Source organism: Glycine max, chromosome 20 (genome assembly GCF_000004515.6).
Source record: "Glycine max cultivar Williams 82 chromosome 20, Glycine_max_v4.0, whole genome shotgun sequence".
NCBI lineage: Eukaryota > Viridiplantae > Streptophyta > Magnoliopsida > Fabales > Fabaceae > Glycine > Glycine max.
Window position 1 is genome coordinate 13,341,238 of NC_038256.2, and position 22,795 is coordinate 13,364,032.

The window sequence follows — 22,795 nt, forward strand, 5'->3', positions numbered from 1 at the left end:
AAATTTATTTCCAACCACACACATCAAATATCCACTTAGTGCATGTGAAATTACAAAACTACCCCTAATACAAAAACTAGTCTAGGTGCCCTAAAATACAAGGGCTAAAAAATCCTATATTTCTAGGGTACCCTACCTACATTATGGAGCAAAAATACAAGGCCCAAAATTAATGAAACCTTAATCTAATATGTACCAAGATAAGTGGGCTCATACTTAGTCCATGGGCCCGAAATCTACCCTAAGGCTCATGAGAACCCTAGGGCCTTCTCTTGCATTTTTGGCCCAATCTTCTTGGAGTCTTCTATCCAATGCCCTTGCGGGGTAGGATTGCATCAAACTTCCTGTTACATACAAAACAAACTGATTACACAAATTATTATGCAAATATTGAGGTAAATGACGTATATTATTTGTATTACTTACCACTGCATGTCTAGGCTCCTCCGCAGATGTCGACGATGCTCTTGGCTCCGGCAAGTGAGGGATATCCGTCTGTGGGGCCTGAGGGATGACTCAGGGCTGCGGGGCGTGACCATGAGGCAGAGGATTTGATGCGTGGCCTGGTGTCATGAGAGGATGGGAGATGCGGAAGAACCAGTCCATGTAGTCATTGGAACATGCCCCTGGCACAACGCACACCTCACTTGCTGGAACGATATGATCCTCGTGGTGCATCCACCTGTCGTGTATATCATCATACGAGACCCATGAATCGACAGGAGGAGCAGGAATGGTCTGCGTATAGCCAAACTGCCGCACGACCCTCTCCGGTCGGTAATAAATAGCAACAGCCCCCCAGCGCAAGAGACCGGAATAGCATGATCTGACGTGGAAGTCCCGGACCTCCCGATGCTCCCCATAAGGGATCCAACAGACATCCAGAATCCGGAGTTGGTCCAGGCGCTCCCTATACGCCGACGTGCGAATGCTCTTCACGGTCTTCTTCGTCGCAATCCACCTGCACGCACGCGGGGAAGCCTCGTCGTAGTCCTGATCAGCGGTGGACTTCGCGACCGAGGGAAAGTGCTCATAAATCCAACACTACAGATGTAACATTAAAATTATAAACATTAATAATGAAAGTGTAACAAAATTTAAAGTTGAACATTGTTGAGCCTGAATGAATGAAAAACATATTTGTTACCTGCAGCAGTGTGATGCAACCGCCAAGCTGTCGACTGTGGCTCATAGATGCATCGTTCAGCTGGTCGTACATATGAACCAGAGCAGCCACTCCCCAGGCGTACCTCTCTATCATACTGAGGTCACGAAGGGCCTCCATGTAGACAACATGCACATTGGTTGCACTCTTGTTAGCAAATAGAGTGCAACCCAAAAGATGGAGAAGATATGCGTGAGCTGTAGCTGTCCAATGACCTGTATGGCATCAGCGCTCATATATATCACGTACCCATTGCAGGCGTACGTACGGTCCACGACACTGGGTTGTCTCAGCCCTGGCAGACTCTGTAGAGACCATCAATAAGTCGACCAACATTTGAACTGCATCGTCCACGTGCAAGGGCTGAAAGGCGTGTAAGTCTCCAATCACGGGCAGATGGAGAAGCGAGGAGACGTCATCCAGCATGATGGTGAGCTCTCCCACCGGGAGATGAAAACTAGACGTCTCCTGGTGCCACCACTCCACAAACGCGGAAAAAAGTCCCCGATCGCCGGTGTCTACCAAACACGCGATAAGAGGACTTAGTCCTGTACCAGCAATAAGTCCCTCAATGGCAGGGATAGGCCTACCTAAACTGTGGACCTTCCTCCCATGAGAGGATAGCTTCAATTCAGGACGATCCTGAATTTAAGTATAAAGGAACGCAAAATTTGTTAAAATCATCATTTAAAGGAAAACTAATTTCAATCATAAAGTATAATTTACAAGTAACTAAAAATAAATATTATAAATACCTCTCCCGTCCATACGCTACAAGCAATGTGATCCGCATACTGGGTCTACACGGATGGGTCGCTCGGACCACCCGGAAATCCCTGATGCTCATCCTCAAGAGCCTCTGCGCCTGTGTCCGCAGGAATGTCGGGCACAATGTCCTCTGCATCAGCTGGTGCCTCCATCGGGTCATCCTAAACATTTGGCGCAGGGACCAATGGCTCATCGTGCGCCGCAGTCACAATGACTCGCTGCCTCCATGCGGATGCAGTAGGTCGTCGACGCTGCGGAATATCATCAGAATTAGCATGATCTCCTCTGCCCACACCTCTTCCAGTAACCTGACCTAAGACACGACCTAATCTTCTGGTCCTAACCATGATCTGCAAATGAGTACCTCAAAATCCATCACTCATTTCATTCTCTCAAATTTCATGCGTCTAACACATATAGGACATTGATTTTGGACAACAAAGCACCATCACCCAATGGTTGCTCAGCTTTATGAATCTGAGAAACAATGGTCAACAACATCTCAAATGCTTAGTGGTATTGACCTTGATTCAGGAATATGAGAAACAGATCATTCCTGTTAACATCAGTATAGTATACCCTAACTCCATGCATGGTTTTGGTTGTGTTCGTCTCATTGATACTAACATCAGTAGAGTATGGACAATTTAATTCAGGGCAGAGAAGGCACAGAATTCAATGGATCAAAGAATTTAGGGCTTTGTTGTGAGAATTAAGGGTAAAATTTAGGGAAATTTCATTAAAAAGAATTAGTCAAATTGAGGAGGCATATGGGATATGTGGGGGATTGATGGTTTGCAAGCAAAAGAATAAGGGTTAAAGAATTATCAAGCACTCAAAGAATAATACTCTCAAGGGCTGAGATTTGATTGTTATCTTAAGGATCCATAATAACAGTAAATAAAGCTGTAGAAATTGAGAATCTCCCCCAGTTTCAATAGGTTTTTACAAACACAATTGGCTGGTGAGTGTTCAGTTTTGATCACTTTTGAAATTTAATTATATACCTTTCAGTCAATTTCATGTAGCCACATTAGTAATAAAAATTTCTAGGGCCAACTATGTGGATTAGTGTTTTTATATTAATTAAGGACGTTGGTGTCATACAAGCACTAGGTATTGATGGTTTGGAATATTTGGATAATTTCATACAAGCACTAGGTATCTTTTGGAATTTTTTAAATGAAGTAATTCATGCTAATCAATCAATACTATTTATCTATAATCATAATTCATACAATCACTAGGTGTCAACATCTCAATATAATCATAATTCATGCTAATCAATATATACTATTTGGATATGATTGTTCTTTAGTAGAAATTGAGTAGATGTAGATCTATGTAAGTTAGTCCTTGGTTGCTTCTCTGCGTGATTGGAATTTAGAAGGGATGCTGAAACCTTGGTTGCTTATCTGCGTGTACCCTCATAAGCTTCAGTGGATGAGTGAAGTCTTAAGCGTTTTCTTGAATTAGTGGTTACTGGAGGAGAACATGGTTGAATGTAACATTGACTATTTACATGTCAATATAATCATAATTCATGTTAATCAATATATACTATTTGGATAATTCTCTAAAAGAGGATATATCTATATATAATCATAATTCATGCTAATCAATCAATACTATTTATCTATCTATATGTCAACATGTCATTATTTACAACCAAATTGTGATTAAGGTCAAAACAAATTGTAACAACAATCTAATAAGAATGATCCAAATTACAACCAAAATTTACTATTCTACCAAAGTAATGCTAAACGTTGAAAAAAAAATCGTCAAATATATCAAGTACTCACCTTGTTCAGAGTTCAAACGAAGACCTTGTATTAAAGAAATAGCCTTGATGAAGTAAGCTACAAATTTTAGAATAAAAAACACACAAAATTCAGAGTTAGCAATTTTAAAAATGCAGTTTCAGACAACTTCTGGATCAACATGATCTGTAAGCTGATCCGTAAGCTTTTCTGGATCAACATGATCCGAAATAAGCTTACGGATCAATGTGATCCGTAATAAGGAAGACGCAAGGACGCAGCAACACCACCGTCAACACCCACGAAGAAGAAGATGAACGAAGCACGCGATTGGAAGGTCACGAAGAAGACCAGCGAAGGTCACGGAGAAGACGTAGCCAAGCTTTTTTGAGAGGAAGAAGAAGGATTGGAAGGCCACGAATGAAGGTCACAAAGAAGCAGGAATGGCGAGGAAGAAGCAAAAGAAGCAGAAATGGCGAAGAAGCAGAAATGACGGAAATGAACAGTTTTTTTTAAAATTAATTAGCCCAGGGGTACATTTGTCTTTTCCTCTTAATTGCTGGGTGCACCAGCAATAATGTTGGGTGCACCTAGCAGCACTCAAGTTGTTTTAAGAGTATTATTACTATAGATTAAGTTAGCCCAATAATGATCCACCGAAAAAATGGCACAATATTAGTGTCTTACTGTATTTAAATTACAGGAATTTATATGATGATGGTGAATAAGATTGGTTCAAAACTCATAAAGGTACTATTGGAGTTTCTTAGAGATAGGGCTAAAATAATGAATAATTTTAAATCTTCTTACTTTATTCTTCTACAAATCACTCTACTTTTAATAAATGTGTTTTTATATTTTCAAAGATATTAAATATATTTTTTTTATTCAATACTTAGTATAAAAGGTAACAGAAAGATTTATAGGAAGATATAATAGAAAAATATAACATTACTATAAAATAATATACTAAAAGACAGCCATTCGGGACCTCATATCTTAAACTAATTGTTAGGATTGAGTTAGTTAGCCTAAACTCAACCTAATAAATACTATTAGAAACTTCTTTTGAGCTCACTTTTACTCATTTAGATCCTCTCTTGTAGGAACAATGTATAAAAGTCGACGGAACTTTTATCATGAAGTTCAATTCATTTCTGTTAGTGCTTAGCTTTACTGAGTTTTAAAAGATTGGCTAAAATTTTGTTAAAACATAAGCACTTAGACAATGAAGGAAAGCTGGAGTTGCTGCACATGATGTCTAACATTATGTCAAGGAATCAGATTGGGCTGCACAATGCACAAGGCAAGATAAAAGGTCAAATGAAGAATTGAAGCTGCAGGATCCACGATGTCGGATACGATGTCCAGGACATCCGGCCCGAAAATACTGGACACATAAATCTGTTATATCTTTAACAGATTAATGTGCAGTTAGCAACAGATTTGGCGATCTATCTTTAGGAACGAATTAAAAGATAATTAAAGTTTGAATTACAAACTTGAATAGTTTCGTTCAGGGATTAAAGATTAAAGATAAAAACTAAAAGATCAAACTTTATCTTTTACATCTTTAAGTGCAGATTTTTCAGGAGAATGATAGATCTTATCCAGCGCAAGTTGTTGCAGCCCAGATACGCACACTGCTATATAAACATGAAGGCTGCACGAGTTTTCTACCAAGTCCGAGATTGAAGAGTTATTTTGTGAGTTTTGGGACTTGAGTGTTTTGTGAGCCACCTTGATGTTACCCTAACATCAAGTGTTGGACCTGAGTGTGTAGAGTTGATCTCTATTGTTCAGAGAGCAATCTCTGGTGTGTCTTTGATTTAATTGTAAACACGGGAGAGTGATTGAAAGGGAGTGAGAGGGGTTCTCATATCTAAGAGTGGCTCTTAGGTAGAAGTTGCATGGGTAGTGGTTAGGTGAGAAGGTTGTAAACAGTGGCTGTTAGATCTTCGAACTAACACTATTTTAGTGGATTTCCTCCCTGGCTTGGTAGCCCCCAGATGTAGGTGACGTTGCACCGAACTGGGTTAACAATTCTCTTGTGTTATTTACTTGTTTAATCTGTTCATACAGTCAAATATAATCTGCATGTTCTGAAGCGTGATGTCGTGACATCCTGTACGACATCTGTCCTCAGTATCAGAATTTCAATTGGTATCAGAGCGGGCACTCTAAATCACTGAGTGAGATCTAGGGAGATAAATTCTGATGAACATGGAGAAAGAAGGAGGACCAGTGAACAGACCACCAATTCTGGATGGAACCAACTATGAATACTGGAAGCAAGGATGGTGGCCTTCCTCAAATCACTGGATAGCAGAACCTGGAAAGCTGTCATCAAAGGCTGGGAACATCCCAAGATGTTGGACACAGAAGGAAAGCCCACTAATGAATTGAAGCCAGAAGAAGACTGGACAAAAGAAGAAGACGAATTGGCACATGGAAACTCCAAAGCCTTGAATGCCCTATTCAATGGAGTTGACAAGAATATCTTCAGACTGATCAACACATGCACAGTGGCCAAGGATGCATGGGAGATCCTGAAAACCACTCATGAAGGAACCTCCAAAGTGAAGATGTCCAGATTGCAACTATTGGCTACAAAATTCGAAAATCTGAAGATGAAGGAGGAGGAGTGTATTCATGACTTCCACATGAACATTCTTGAAATTGCCAATGCTTGCACTGCCTTGGGAGAAAGGATGACAGATGAAAAGCTGGTGAGAAAGATCCTCAGATCTTTGCCTAAGAGATTTGACATGAAAGTCACTGCAATAGAGGAGGCCCAAGACATTTGCAACATGAGAGTAGATGAACTCATTGGTTCCCTTCAAACCTTTGAGCTAGGACTCTCGGATAGGACTGAAAAGAAGAGCAAGAACCTGGCGTTCGTGTCCAATGATAAAGGAGAAGAAGATGAGTATGACCTGGATACTGATGAAGGTCTGACTAACGCAGTTGTGCTCCTTGGAAAACAGTTCAACAAAGTGCTGAACAGAATGGACAGGAGGCAGAAACCACATGTCCGGAACATCCCTTTCGACATCAGGAAAGGTAGTGAATACCACAAAAAGTCAGATGAAAAGCCCTGTCACAGCAAAGGAATTCAATGCCATGGGTGTGAAGGCTATGGGCACATCAAAGCTGAATGTCCCACCCATCTCAAGAAGCAGAGGAAAGGACTTTCTGTATGTCGGTCTGATGATACAGAGAGTGAACAAGAAAGTGATTCTGACAGAGATGTGAATGCACTCACTGGGAGATTTGAATCTGATGAAGATTCAAGTGATATTGAAATCACTTTTGATGAGCTTGCTATATCCTATAGAAAACTATGCATCAAAAGTGAGAAGATTCTTCAGCAAGAAGCACAACTGAAGAAGGTCATTGCAAATCTGGAGGCTGAGAAGGAGGCACATGAAGAGGAGATCTCTGAGCTTAAAGGAGAAGTTGGTTTTCTGAACTCTAAACTGGAAAACATGACAAAATCAATAAAGATGCTGAATAAAGGCTCAGATATGCTTGATGAGGTGCTACAGCTTGGGAAGAATGTTGGAAACCAGAGAGGACTTGGGTTTAATCATAAATCTGCTTGCAGAATAACCATGACAGAATTTGTTCCTGCCAAAAACAGCACTGGAGCCACGATGTCACAACATCGGTCTCGACATCATGGAACGCAGCAGAAAAAGAGCAAAAGAAAGAAGTGGAGGTGTCACTACTGTGGCAAGTATGGTCACATAAAGCCCTTTTGCTATCATCTACATGGCCATCCACATCATGGAACTCAAAGTAGCAGCAGCGGAAGGAAGATGATGTGGGTTCCAAAACACAAGATTGTTAGTCTTGTTGTTCATACTTCACTTAGAGCATCAGCTAAGGAAGATTGGTACCTAGATAGCGGCTGTTCCAGACACATGACAGGAGTTAAAGAATTCCTGGTGAACATTGAACCTTGCTCCACTAGCTATGTGACATTTGGAGATGGCTCTAAAGGAAAGATCACTGGAATGGGAAAGCTAGTCCATGATGGACTTCCTAGTCTGAACAAAGTACTGCTGGTGAAGGGACTGACTGCGAACTTGATCAGCATCAGTCAGTTGTGTGATGAAGGATTCAATGTAAACTTCACAAAGTCAGAATGCTTGGTGACAAATGAGAAGAGTGAAGTTCTAATGAAGGGAAGCAGATCAAAGGACAACTGTTACCTATGGACACCTCAAGAAACCAGTTACTCCTCCACATGTCTATCCTCCAAAGAAGATGAAGTCAAAATATGGCATCAAAGATTTGGACATCTGCACTTAAGAGGCATGAAGAAAATCATTGACAAAGGTGCTGTTAGAGGCATTCCCAATCTGAAAATAGAAGAAGGCAGAATCTGTGGTGAATGTCAGATTGGAAAGCAAGTCAAGATGTCCCACCAGAAGCTTCAACATCAGACCACTTCCAGGGTGCTGGAACTACTTCACATGGACTTGATGGGGCCTATGCAAGTTGAAAGCCTTGGAGGAAAGAGGTATGCCTATGTTGTTGTGGATGATTTCTCCAGATTTACCTGGGTCAACTTTATCAGAGAGAAATCAGACACCTTTGAAGTATTCAAAGAATTGAGTCTAAGACTTCAAAGAGAAAAAGACTGTGTCATCAAGAGAATTAGGAGTGACCATGGCAGAGAGTTTGAAAACAGCAGGTTTACTGAATTCTGCACATCTGAAGGCATCACTCATGAGTTCTCTGCAGCCATTACACCACAACAAAATGGCATAGTTGAAAGGAAAAACAGGACTTTGCAAGAAGCTGCTAGGGTCATGCTTCATGCCAAAGAACTTCCCTATAATCTCTGGGCTGAAGCCATGAACACAGCATGCTATATCCACAACAGAGTCACACTTAGAAGAGGGACTCCAACCACACTGTATGAAATCTGGAAAGGGAGAAAGCCAACTGTCAAGCACTTCCACATCTTTGGAAGTCCATGTTACATTTTGGCAGATAGAGAGCAAAGGAGAAAGATGGATCCCAAGAGTGATGCAGGAATATTCTTGGGATACTCCACAAACAGCAGAGCATATAGAGTATTCAATTCCAGAACCAGAATTGTGATGGAATCCATCAATGTGGTTGTTGATGATCTAACTCCAGCAAGAAAGAAGGATGTCGAAGAAGATGTCAGAACATCGGGAGACAATGTAGCAGATACAGCTAAAAGTGCAGAAAATGCAGAAAATGCAGAAAACTCTGATTCTGCTACAGATGAACCAAACATCAATCAACCTGACAAGAGTCCTCCCATTAGAATCCAGAAGATGCACCCCAAGGAGCTGATTATAGGAGATCCAAACAGAGGAGTCACTACAAGATCAAGGGAGTCTGAGATTGTCTCCAATTCATGTTTTGTCTCCAAAACTGAGCCAAAGAATGTGAAAGAGGCACTGACTGATGAGTTCTGGATCAATGCTATGCAAGAAGAATTGGAGCAATTCAAAAGGAATGAAGTCTGGGAGCTAGTTCCTAGACCCAAGGGAACTAATGTGATTGGCACCAAGTGGATCTTCAAGAACAAAACCAATGAAGAAGGTGTTATAACCAGAAACAAGGCCAGACTTGTTGCTCAAGGCTACACTCAGATTGAAGGTGTATACTTTGATGAAACTTTCGCCCCTGTTGCTAGACTTGAGTCCATCAGACTATTACTTGGTGTAGCTTGCATCCTCAAATTCAAGTTGTATCAGATGGATGTGAAGAGCGCGTTTCTGAATGGATACCTGAATGAAGAAGTCTATGTGGAGCAGCCAAAGGGATTTGCAGATCCAACTCATCCAGATCATGTATACAAGCTCAAGAAGGCTCTCTATGGATTGAAGCAAGCTCCAAGAGCTTGGTATGAAAGGCTAACAAAGTTCCTTACTCAGCAAGGGTATAGGAAGGGAGGAATTGACAAGACTCTCTTTGTTAAACAAGATGCTGAAAACTTGATGATAGCACAGATATATGTTGATGACATTGTGTTTGGAGGGATGTCGAATGAGATGCTTCGACATTTTGTCCAACAGATGCAATCTGAATTTGAGATGAGTCTTGTTGGAGAGCTGACTTATTTTCTGGGACTCCAAGTGAAGCAGATGGAAGACTCCATATTCCTCTCACAAAGCAAGTATGCAAAGAACATTGTCAAGAAGTTTGGGATGGAAAATGCCAGCCATAAAAGAACACCTGCACCTACTCACTTGAAGCTGTCAAAAGATGAAGCTGGCACCAGTGTTGATCAAAATCTGTACAGAAGCATGATTGGGAGCTTACTATATTTAACAGCAAGCAGACCTGACATCACCTTTGCAGTAGGTGTTTGTGCAAGATATCAAGCCAATCCTAAGATAAGTCACTTGAATCAAGTAAAGAGAATTCTGAAATATGTAAATGGCACCAGTGACTATGGGATTATGTACTGTCATTGTTCAGATTCAATGCTGGTTGGGTATTGTGATGCTGATTGGGCTGGAAGTGCAGATGACAGAAAAAGCACTTCTGGTGGATGTTTCTATTTGGGAACCAATCTTATTTCATGGTTCAGCAAGAAGCAGAACTGTGTGTCCCTATCTACTGCTGAAGCAGAGTATATTGCAGCAGGAAGCAGCTGTTCACAACTAGTTTGGATGAAGCAGATGCTGAAGGAGTACAATGTCGAACAAGATGTCATGACATTGTACTGTGACAACATGAGTGCTATTAATATTTCTAAAAATCCTGTTCAACACAGCAGAACCAAGCACATTGACATTAGACATCACTATATTAGAGATCTTGTTGATGATAAAATTATCACACTGGAGCATGTTGACACTGAGGAACAAGTAGCAGATATTTTCACAAAGGCATTGGATGCAAATCAGTTTGAAAAACTGAGGGGCAAGCTGGGCATTTGTCTGCTAGAGGATTTATAGCAATTACTTCTGTCTGAACGTGCTCAAACGTTAATAGCACGTTCACTGCTGGGCCAAAACAAATACGACCGTTGCTTCACACGTCCCTCTACATTCCTCATTCAAACTTACATTTTCGTGGTAATCTCGTTTTCATTCCCCAACACCTCTCAGATATTCACGAAACCATTTCAAAAGCTCTGCTTCTCCATGGCTACCTCACCAAAAGAAACTTCATCTCCTGTTTCACCCTCTGTACCATCATCTCCATCATCCACCAAAGCACCATCAAACCAGGAACAACCTGAATTCAATATCCAACCCATACAAATGATTCCTGGTCCAGCCCCTGTTCCTGAGAAACTGGTCCCCAAAAGACAACAGGGAGTGAAGATTTCTGAAAACCCTAGCCTTGCAACAAGTCCTAGGGAAGTAGACACGGAGATGGATAAGAAGATCCGCAGTATTGTGAGTAGCATTTTGAAAAATGCTTCTGTCCCTGATGCTGATAAAGATGTTCCAACATCTTCCACCCCAAATGCTGAAGTCCTCTCTTCATCCAGTAAAGAGGAATCAACAGAGGAAGAGGATCAAGCCACAGAGGAGACCCCTGCACCAAGGGCACCAGAACCTGCTCCAGGTGACCTCATTGACCTAGAAGAAGTAGAATCTGATGAGGAACCCATTGCCAAACAGTTGGCACCTGGCATTGCAGAAAGATTACAAAGCAGAAAGGGAAAAACCCCCATCACTAGGTCTGGACGAATCAAAACTATTGCACAGAAGAAGAGCACACCAATCACTCCTACCACATCCAGATGGAGCAAAGTTGCAATCCCTTCCAAGAAGAGGAAAGAAATTTCCTCATCTGATTCTGATGATGATGTCGAACTAGATGTTCCCGACATCAAGAGAGTGAAGAAATCAGGGAAAAAGGTGCCTGGAAATGTCCCTGATGCCCCATTGGACAACATTTCATTCCACTCCATTGGCAATGTTGAAAGGTGGAAATTTGTATATCAACGCAGACTTGCTTTAGAAAGAGAACTGGGAAGAGATGCCTTGGATTGCAAGGAGATCATGGACCTCATCAAGGCTGCTGGACTGCTGAAAACTGTCACCAAGTTGGGAGATTGTTATGAAAGTCTAGTCAGGGAATTCATTGTCAACATTCCCTTTGACATAACAAACAGAAAGAGTGATGAGTATCAGACAGTGTTTGTCAGAGGAAAAGGTATTAGATTCTCCCCTGCTGTAATCAACAAATACCTGGGCAGACCAACTGAAGGAGTGGTGGATATTGCTGTTTCTGAGCATCAAATTGCCAAGGAAATCACTGCCAAACAAGTCCAGCATTGGCCAAAGAAAGGGAAGCTTTCTGCAGGGAAGCTAAGTGTGAAGTATGCAATCCTGCATAGGATTGGCACTGCCAACTGGGTACCCACCAATCATACTTCCACTGTTGCCACAGGTTTGGGTAAATTTCTGTATGCTGTTGGAACCAAGTCCAAATTTAATTTTGGAAACTATATTTTTGATCAAACTATTAAGCATTCAGAATCTTTTGCTGTCAAATTACCCATTGCCTTCCCAACTGTATTGTGTGGCATTATGTTGAGTCAACATCCCAATATTTTAAACAACATTGACTCTGTGAAAAAGAGAGAATCTGCTCTATCCCTGCATTACAAACTGTTTGAGGGGACACATGTCCCAGACATTGTCTCGACATCAGGGAAAGCTGCTGCTTCAGGTGTTGTGTCCAAGGATGCTTTGATTGCTGAACTCAAGGACACATGCAAGGTGCTGGAGGCAACCATCAAAGCCACCACAGAGAAGAAAATGGAGCTGGAACGCCTGATCAAAAGACTCTCAGACAGTGGCATTGATGATGGAGAAGCAGCTGAGGAAGAAGAAGAAGCAGCTGAGGAAGAAGAAGATGCAACAGAGGATACAGAATCAGATGATGATGATTCTGATGCCACCCCATGACCATCAGACCTTTATTTTTGCTGTTACTCTTACTAGTTATTGGTCTGTAATATTTGCACATTAATTTCATGCATTCTACTTTTGCCAAATTCTGTCTAAAAAGGGGGAGTAGTGAATATTATGCAATTAGTAGGCTATAGTAGGATATTATATTATGCATGATTTATGAGTTTGAGGGGGAGTAGTATCTGCTGATGATGATTGATGTAAGCTACTGAAACTAGTAGCTGATAGAAGATGCCGCAGTGAACTGCTTCACAGCAGTAAGAGCATGGAGACAGGGGGAGCAGAAAGCTGATGTCACGTGAGATGTCTTGACATCCTGGAAACGACTTGCAACTTGCAGAATTTTGCTGTCGCCACTACAGATACCGCTGTGCTTGATTACTCTGATAATGAAAGTTGCTGATCCCACTTGCATAACTGCTCGTACCTGCTCAGGAAGTGTCTAAGTATGTTTTAGACAAAATTTGCCAAAGGGGGAGATTGTTAGTGCTTAGCTTTACTGAGTTTTAAAAGATTGGCTAAAATTTTGTTAAAACATAAGCACTTAGACAATGAAGGAAAGCTGGAGTTGCTGCACATGATGTCTAACATTATGTCAAGGAATCAGATTGGGCTGCACAATGCACAAGGCAAGATAAAAGGTCAAATGAAGAATTGAAGCTGCAGGATCCACGATGTCGGATACGATGTCCAGGACATCCGGCCCGAAAATACTGGACACATAAATCTGTTATATCTTTAACAGATTAATGTGCAGTTAGCAACAGATTTGGCGATCTATCTTTAGGAACGAATTAAAAGATAATTAAAGTTTGAATTACAAACTTGAATAGTTTCGTTCAGGGATTAAAGATTAAAGATAAAAACTAAAAGATCAAACTTTATCTTTTAGATCTTTAAGTGCAGATTTTTCAGGAGAATGATAGATCTTATCCAGCGCAAGTTGTTGCAGCCCAGATACGCACACTGCTATATAAACATGAAGGCTGCACGAGTTTTCTACCAAGTCCGAGATTGAAGAGTTATTTTGTGAGTTTTGGGACTTGAGTGTTTTGTGAGCCACCTTGATGTTACCCTAACATCAAGTGTTGGACCTGAGTGTGTAGAGTTGATCTCTATTGTTCAGAGAGCAATCTCTGGTGTGTCTTTGATTTAATTGTAAACACGGGAGAGTGATTGAAAGGGAGTGAGAGGGGTTCTCATATCTAAGAGTGGCTCTTAGGTAGAAGTTGCATGGGTAGTGGTTAGGTGAGAAGGTTGTAAACAGTGGCTGTTAGATCTTCGAACTAACACTATTTTAGTGGATTTCCTCCCTGGCTTGGTAGCCCCCAGATGTAGGTGACGTTGCACCGAACTGGGTTAACAATTCTCTTGTGTTATTTACTTGTTTAATCTGTTCACACAGTCAAATATAATCTGCATGTTCTGAAGCGTGATGTCGTGACATCCTGTACGACATCTGTCCTCAGTATCAGAATTTCAATTTCTTTTTCTATAAGTGCATATAGATAACTTTATACACCAAAAGGTTACAAATTAGAAGCTGATTTATGAATAGATTGAGTTTTTTTGTCATATAAGGAAATCTGGTTTAGGTATATATAACTTCTCTATAGTCTATTATCCCAAAGCAAATTCTGAATGTTTTTGTTTCATAGGATTGGTGTTGATGAGTGGCTCCGTGTTCCTTCGGTATAAGATGTGTTCTCAATAGGAGACTGTAGTGGATTTGTTGAAAGTACTGGAAGACAAACACTTCCTGCATTAGCCCAAGTAAGTGATATTAGGTTCATTTGTTTTCTCCTGCACATTCATTCATTGAATTCTTGCAATTTGTAGTTTTGGTTTGTGAGTATTACTTGCATCTTTTTAGCTGTTAAGGAACTCTTCCCAAATTCTTTGCTTTTGCAATTTATATTCGTTTATTCAATTAATATTTATTTAGGTTAACAGTTTTTATTAGAAATACTTTCAAATAAAAGTAATTGTTGAAAATGATGATGATACTTTTGTGATTCCCATCAATGTATGTCATTTAAAGATACCAAAGAACAACAAAATGGGATACATTTCCAATTTTGTTCATTATTGTATATTGCATTTCATACTGGAATTAAATAGGAGTTATCACGTATAAAATACACTCTTCTTATGTATGTCAAATTTCTTTTAAGTTATGCATTTTGGTAGTTTGGTTTGATGAATGCATGTTAGAATGCATATTTTCTACGGTGGTTATTAGAATAACCGTCTTAGAAAGTACATCAGACATAACTTTTTAAGACAATTATTAGTAATAACCGTTTTAGAATATATATTTTTTAAGACGATTTTTAAAATTTTTTTACTTTCTACGACGATTAATTTTGAATCGTCGTAAAAAATATTTTATTTTTAATGATGTTACATTCAACGACGGTTCAAAATCGTCGTGAAAAAATCTTTTTAACCGTCATTAAAAAGACTTTTTGTAGTAGTGTAGGGTTTGTCCCTTTCTTTTTTGTTTAAAAACTTTGATTATTCTACACAGCAAGAAAATATATGGTTTTGGAACCGATCGCATGCACCATTGAAGGATGACAACAGATTGTTACACATTGGTATATGACCAAGTGAAACTTTCCTGATTTAAGGTCATAGAGTGATGCCAATGGTCTGTCGATCCCACAGAAACTTGATGACGTAGGCTGATCCTGAAAGAATTTATACAACAAAGGTCAACCTTGGATTCAAAAGGAATCCTAAGGAGTCTGCATGAGCGACTAACATCAGATGTACCCTACTATCACAATTGTCTTTGGGCATTTTCCACGAGCTTCTGGTCGAATGAGTTTTCTTCTCAAATGTGCAAGTGCGAAACCTCGAGGATTCTCCTTTTTTTATATACATTTTTTTAACAATCACAAGTGTGTGCGGTGTGTGGGTTCCATTCAAGAATCCAAATTTAAAAGCAAAATTAGTCATTCCTTGATCCACATGGGCTTTATTGGGCTTGTAACATGGTCAGGGGTAAGAGGGCTATGAAAGAAAGGATCAGAGAGATTCAAAGAGTGTTTAAGGATTATATTGAGTAAGAACCTCGAGAGTGTTGCTTGTACTTTTATTCATTTCAACTTTTGGGTTGGGCTCTACTCCCTTTATCTTATACATTAATCCTTATTGCACTTTTGGACCTTCCTTATAAAATCCCGAGATCTTTTGTCTCTTTTTTTTGCTCTTTTTTTTTATTCACTTGCCTTTGGCGGATTTGCTTTCTACTCTTTTTTTAACATCATTGTTGCCCAACCTAGAGCTTAGTAAACCTCATGCATGTGTTGTTTGCATTGCTCTTTTCGCCGGTTTAGTGGTGGTTCCTAATCAGTTTTTGTTTTGTTTTTTTGTTGTTTTTTTTAAGAAAACAAATATGCTTTGGCTCGAAAGGGGTAGCAAGGGATAAATCAGTGTTTGGGATGAAGAAACACGATCATGTGTCATTTCAAATATTGACTAGATACTTTTATAGTTTGGATTTTGGGACGAAACCTCTGATAAACATGCTCCTTATCCTTTCTTCTTTTTATGACCCTAAATTTTGCCTAGGCCATCCTTTCGGGTTTTTAACCTACCGGGTGAGAACTTCTGATCTATCTGTAGGTTTGCTTGAGGCTTATGCATGGTGCCTCTCATTGCCCCAATGTAGGGCTCTGAGGTATCTATTGTTGTCTTTTGTCATGACCTTGTAGCAAGGAAAAATGAAAGAAATTGTGCAAGTTCTTGAAAATGAATTTGTAGAAGCAAAGCTTCCAAGATTATTTTGATGATGCCAAAGATTTTTCAAACAAGATTAAAGAAATCAAGAAGATTCAAGTGAAGATTCAAGAGAAGACTCAAGATATGCAAGAACCTCAAGAAAAGCATCAAGATAAGTATAAAAAGAATTTTTCAAAGAAAAGATTGAATAGCACAATTTGTCCAAAAGAATTTTTCAAAGAAAAATATTTTACCAGAGTTTTTACTCACTGGTAATCGATTACTAAAAGGCCGTAATCGATTACTAGAAGCCCAAAACAATTTTATAACTGATTTACAAAGTAGTAATCGATTACCATGGGCATGTAATTGATTACTAATGTTTTTGAACGTTGAATTTCAAATTTTAAGAGTCACAAATTGATCAAGAAGATATTGACAACGGGGACTCGAATGATGAAGAAGACTTTTCTCTATTTGTGAAAAGATTTCACAAATTCATCAAAACAAGAGAAAATCAAAGACGTCAAAATTTCAATCAAAATAAGGGATCACAAGAAACTTCTCCAACCCTAAGATGTTACAAGTGCAATCAACCTGGACATCTAAAGGCAAATTGTCCAATAAATGAGCAGTGGACTAAGAAAACTGAGAAGAAAAATTATGGAGAAAAGAAGGCTAAGAAAGCCTATATTGCTTGGGATGATAATGATTCATCTGAAGGTTTTGAAAAAGAAGAAATCAACCTTTTGACCAAAATTATGAAAGCGAAGAAGATGATTCTCAAGAAATCAAAGACTAAAGCAAAAGAGTAGAATGTCTCCTAAAAACATCTTCTTGACAACATTATCAGAAACATCTCAAAAGACGTAACATCTGAACTATCTCAAAGTTTAATTATTGCATTTAGTTAAGTTTTATTATTGTGGCTAATTAAAGATAATTCCAAAATTGTTTGATTATGTTAAAATTTACTATGATCAATTAACTATATTTAGTTTAAGAGTTTTGAATATACATGATTAATTGTTTTTTTAAAGTTAATTATGCTTAAATTGATTATGTATAATTTGACATGATTGGATTATGTTAAAATTATATTGATATGCTAAAATAATTGAATTAAGTAAAGAATTACCATGATATGTGTTGATGATTGTTATTTGATACTTAGTATTTAATGTTCAGTTCTCTGGTAATCGATTACTACTATGAGTAATCGATTACAACAGAACAGACTTCTTGTAATCGATTACAGTTTCCATGTAATCGATTACATATAAAGTATTGTTGGATCAAGTGGCCTCAGAATAATTAAGAAGGGGGGGGGGGGGTTGAATTAATTATTAATGAACCTTTACTAATTAAAACTCTATCCTTCTTAATGTTACTAGATCCAATTAGGCTTTTACTATAATGTTAAGAAAGTAAAGAACAGAAATAGAAACTTAACCAAAAGTAAAAGTGATAATTAAAGTGCACAGCGGAAATTAAAGAGTGTAGGGAAGAAGAAGACAAACACAAGAATTTTATACTGGTTCGGCAATAACCCGTGCCTACATCCAGTCCCCAAGCAACCTGTGGTCCTTGAGATTTCTTTCAACCTTGTAAAAACCTTTACAAGCAAAGATCCACAAGGGATGTACCCTCCCTTGTTCTCTTTGAACAACCAAGTGGATGTACCCTCCACTTGAACTGATCCACAAGAGATGTACCCTCTCTTGTTCTCAGTTACAACAACCCTAGTAGATGTACCCTCTACTTGTACCACAAAGGATGTACGCTCCAATTTGTTAAGACAAAGTTCTCAGGCGATTAGTCCTTTGAAACTTTGTGAATGGGAAACAAAAGATATCTCAGACGGTTAGTCCTTTGAAATCTTTCGTTTAAGGGAAAGGGAAGAATCAAAAGAATTCTCAGACTATGTCTTTTTGAATTCTTCGAAAAGGGAGAAGGGAGACACAAAAGAATTCAGGCGGTTAGTCCTTTATTCTTTTGGAAAAAGGAGAAGAGAGACACAAAAAGAATTCAGGTGGCTAGTCCTTGTCGAATTCTTTTTAGCAAAGGGAGAAGAGAATGAAAAGATATAGCACAATTTTGTTTTCTGTGAAAGAACAAGGTTTGGAAACCAGAAAACTCAGAGAGCTTTTGGCATAGGAAGAAGAAGAAAGATAAGTAGCAAAGGTTTGAAGATTTCTCAAAAGTTGTTCTAAAAAGTTGTAAGTGTTGTTTTTAAATGCAAGTCAAGGTCTTGCTTTTATAGACTCTTCATGTCTGGTCAAGAAAACCATTGGAAGAGTTATAACCTTGAGAAAAACCTGAAAACCATTGGAAGAGTTAGATCTCTTGACTTTTTATTCAAAACTTGTCACTGGTAATCGATTACCAAAACCATGTAATCGATTACACAAAGCATTTTATGAAAAGATATGACTTTTCACAATTTAATTTGAATTTCATCGTTCAGATACACTGGTAATCGATTACCAATATATTGTTATCGATTACACCATTTAAAAAACAATTGGAACGTTGCAAATTCAGTTAAAAGCTTTTGAAATCAAACTTTGCCACTGGTAATCGATTATAGGTAATTGGTAATCGATTACCAGAGAGTAAAAACTCTGGTAACTTAGAAAATTTTGAGAAAAAACTCTTTTGAAAAACAAAACTGTGCTATGTTTGTTTTTTGAAAAATATTTTCAATACTTCCCTTGTGAAGTCTTCTTGATTTCTTCTCTTGAATCTTGAATTCATCTTCTCTTGAATCTTGAAATCAAACTTCTCTTGAATCTTGAATCTTGAATCTTCTTGATGTCATTTCTTGAATCTTGAAATTAATCTTGATTTAATCTTGATCTTGAACTTGTTGACTCAATCTTGCAATCATTCTCTTGGGCTTTTTGTTATCATCAAAACTGCTTGAATCAACTTGATTCATCATCATGAAGCTTGCTTCTACAAGTATTAGTTTAGGTAATCGATTACAGCGTGTCTTCTCCTATAAATATGAAACGACAGAAACGTAGTCTTTGCGTTTTCTCCCCCGCGACGCGTCCCTTTCTCTCAAAACTTCAAAATCACACAACTTCTTCATTTCTCAACCAAATCACTTCCCACAAAGCCTATTCTTCATCATTTTTTATTCTCTTTACCGATTAAAATCCTCAGAAAACTCCTACAATGACAGAATCATCAAAGAATCGAAAGGGGGTTTTGTCATACCCTAATTTCGTCCGGGGACCTTTGCTTGATGACGTGCGACCATTCTTTGGTCCTCGTGAGGTGCTTGGCACCCATCATTAGGCAATTTGTGAAATTCCAGGACATGCCGAAAAACCAAAAAATATTGATGCACAATCCGTAAGTTTCCGTGACACACCGGAAATCAAATGGAAGCATCGTTGCATAATTAAGTGAGGTTCCGTAACATTCCGTAAGTCAAAAAGGGGATGATTATGTAATCCGCAAGGTTCCGTAACATTACGGAAAGAAAACAAGTATCGTTACGAAATTCGTAAGTTTCCGTAACTTTACGAAAAAAGAATCACCAAAAAACAGCAGAGGGGGGTGTACTTAGTAAAAATGGGGGTGCAAATAGCACCCAGGCCCACTTGGGCCCTCCGGAATATTCCTCCAGAAGGCGGTTGCTTCTGGAGGAAGCAACCCTGCTCGCCTGGGCGAGCTGAGCTCGCCTGGGCGAGCTGGGCGGCAACCACCTCCCCTATTTTGCTATAAATAGGGGAGGAAGGCAAGAAGGAAGGGGTTCAGCCCCTTAGGCACTTCTCTCTCTTTCAAATTTGCTTGGAAAAATTGTTTCCGTGAAGAAAATCTAAGCCGAGGCGCTTCCGAAACGTTTCCGTAACGTTTTCCGTGAGGAATTTTGCAAAGATTTCAACCGTTCTTCGACGTTCTTCATTCGTTCTTCATCGTTCTTCGATCTTCAACGGGTAAGTACCTCGAACCAAGCTTTTCGATTCATTCTATGTACCCGTAGTGGTCCACATTGTGTTTCGTGCATTTTTATTCTCGTTTTGTTTACTTTTTATACCCCCTGTTGACGTGCTTAAGCCATTTTACTTAAGTCATTTCTCGCTTAACTTAAAAATAAAATAAATTTCCACCGAACGTTTGAATTGTATTATCCATTAACTTCGGTTAAAATAAATTCCGACCGTTCGGTCGTGCCGTAACCACGTTGGAAATAAAAAAGAGGTAAAAAATAATATAATAATCAAAAAGACATCTTTTAGTAAAATAAAGCGGAAAATCAAGTGGACGTTTTCTCTTTGGGATTTCTCATTCTTAACCGAATTGATTAATAACTAAAGTGAAACTAAAGGCTAAAATCAATTCGCCTAGTCAAGCTCGTCCATAAAAATAGGCTTTTGAAGTTTGTCATTTCATTTCCTCACTAAGTAAAATGGATCATTTTTAAGGTCCAACGCCTTAAAATGATCACCTCTTAAAGTAAAAAAGAATCACTTGATAAAAAGAACTACGTAGGTCTGATTTTCTCATCCCAAATTGAGGAATACGTAGGAGCAAAGGGAAACACCCTTGTCGACCACAAAAAAGGGAAAAATACAAAAAAGGGTATAAAAGGATATAAGGACATAAAAAGGAACGTAAAAATCAAAGTCATGTTTGCACATTCGATTAAAGGCTGCCGTCCCTTGGGGCATACAACTCCCGAACCTTTCACTTAAAAGTTCGTAGATCGCGTCTTTTCCGGTTTTTCCGACGTTTTCCTCAAATAAACGTTGGTGGCGACTCCGCGCGTATTCCTTTCGTGGAACACGCATCCCGCGTGTCTCGCGTCGCCCTCCCGCCAAAGGGTAGGTTGCGACAGTTGGCGACTCCACTGGGGACTGTTTTTAGAGAGTTAGGCCATTTAATTTTGTGCAATGTTTTACCGTGACTTACCCCTTTGTTGGTTTCCTTTCATTATGTTCTTGTGTATATAAACTCTTTGTTGCTTTTAGTGCGTTTTAAATGTATGCATGAAGTAAATATTTATTCATTTGATGCACACAAACACCAACACTATTTGCACACACTGTGAGTGAAAAAGGCCCCTATACCCGGGTTCATGGGAGCATAAGGAGTGGAGGTGAATCTGTAATCATGCTAGGTCTCCGACTTGCTTGATTACAGTGAACCCTCATCTAAAGCTTTTCTCTTTGAAAACCTATTGTTGCTAGTAGTCCCTACTGCTACAATATGTTCGTCAAAGGGGATGATACCTCTAGAAACCATCAAGAGAGATATAACTACCTTGGGGATTATTGCTAAAAGCCTAGTTAGTTCTCTCCCTTATAGGTCCCTTCAATAGGGGCACGAAGCAAACACGCTGCGTGCCATTTTTCACACTGCCATGCATGAGTATCATATACCCTTTTGCTTATGTTCGGTAAATATTGTCATACTGTGCACATTCCCGCATTGTGTCTTTTGCATAGGCATTGCATATGGGTTCTGTCTTGATCCCTACTGTAAACAAACCAACGGAGGGTCCGTGTCGCCTTCTTAAAAACGTGCGTTGGGGCATTTCGCTACCCCTAGATGTCGTATCTAAGAAGGTGACAAATTCCCCGGACCCCCGTATTCGTAAATTGCATCAGTGTCATATGCATCTCTTCATGCATTCATCCATCCCACCCATGAGATACCGGAGTTTTGATTTGCACCAGCTTTTGTCTCACTTTAGTAAGCATGGGAACAAATCAAACCGGCAAGAGGTTCTACCAAGTCAAGGTCAAAAGCCCAGATACCACCAGCATCAAGGAATTAGGGCGGTTGATGGAACCCCTCCAAATGCAAGCCTTCCGCAAGACTTACGGAAAGATCTTAGAGTTGACCATAGCAGAGGTGTCCATAGAAGCCATTGCATCACTCACCCAATACTACGACCAGCCTTTGAGATGCTTCACATTCGGAGACTTCCAATTAGTACCAACCATTGAAGAATTTGAAGAAATTCTAGGATGTCCTCTCGGGGGAAGAAAACCATATCTTTCCTCCGGATGTCTCCCCTCTTTGAGCAGGATTGCAACTGTGGTCAAGGATTCAGCAAGAGGTTTGGACCGCATAAAACAGACTCGGAACGGCATAGCGGGCCTACCACAGAAGTACCTAGAAGACAAGGCGAGGGGTATGGCCAATCAAGGAGACTGGGTCCCGTTTATGGATGTGTTAGCTTTGCTAATTTTTGGGGTCGTCCTCTTTCCAAACGTGGATGGTTTGGTAGACCTAGCAGCAATCGACGCTTTCCTTGCCTACCACCATAGCAAGGAAAGTCCGGTGGTAGCTGTCTTGGCAGATCTATTTGACACATTTGACCGAAGGTGCGAGAAGAGTAGCGCACGGATCATCTGTTGCTTACCCGCCCTCTGTGTTTGGTTGGTTTCACACTTGTTCCAACAAGACACAAGACATCC

General features: G+C 39.5%; 1 protein-coding gene across 1 annotated transcript; it reads right to left on the reverse strand.

Moving 5' to 3' along the window:
- Positions 1–516: 516 nt before the first annotated feature.
- LOC102668995 (protein MAIN-LIKE 1-like) lies at positions 517–2,085 on the reverse strand. The gene is made up of 4 exons (XM_006579182.1): positions 1,972–2,085; positions 1,415–1,807; positions 1,148–1,312; positions 517–1,044 (listed from the first exon to the last, which is right to left on the reverse strand). The coding sequence occupies exons 1-4, from the start codon at positions 2,083–2,085 to the stop codon at positions 517–519; spliced, it is 1,200 nt and encodes a 399-aa protein (XP_006579245.1).
- Between the last annotated feature and the right edge of the window lie 20,710 nt (positions 2,086–22,795).

Excerpts from the sequence above, each read along its gene's own strand:
- LOC102668995 (XM_006579182.1), bottom strand. The coding sequence starts at position 2,085 with ATGGAGGCACCAGCTGATGCAGAGGACATTGTGCCCGACATTCCTGCG. Across the intron at positions 1,808-1,971 it reads GTGGTCCGAGCGACCCATCC|GATCGTCCTGAATTGAAGCT; the intron begins GTGTAGACCCAG and ends ACTTAAATTCAG. Across the intron at positions 1,313-1,414 it reads CGTACGTACGCCTGCAATGG|AGTGCAACCAATGTGCATGT; the intron begins GTACGTGATATA and ends TTTGCTAACAAG.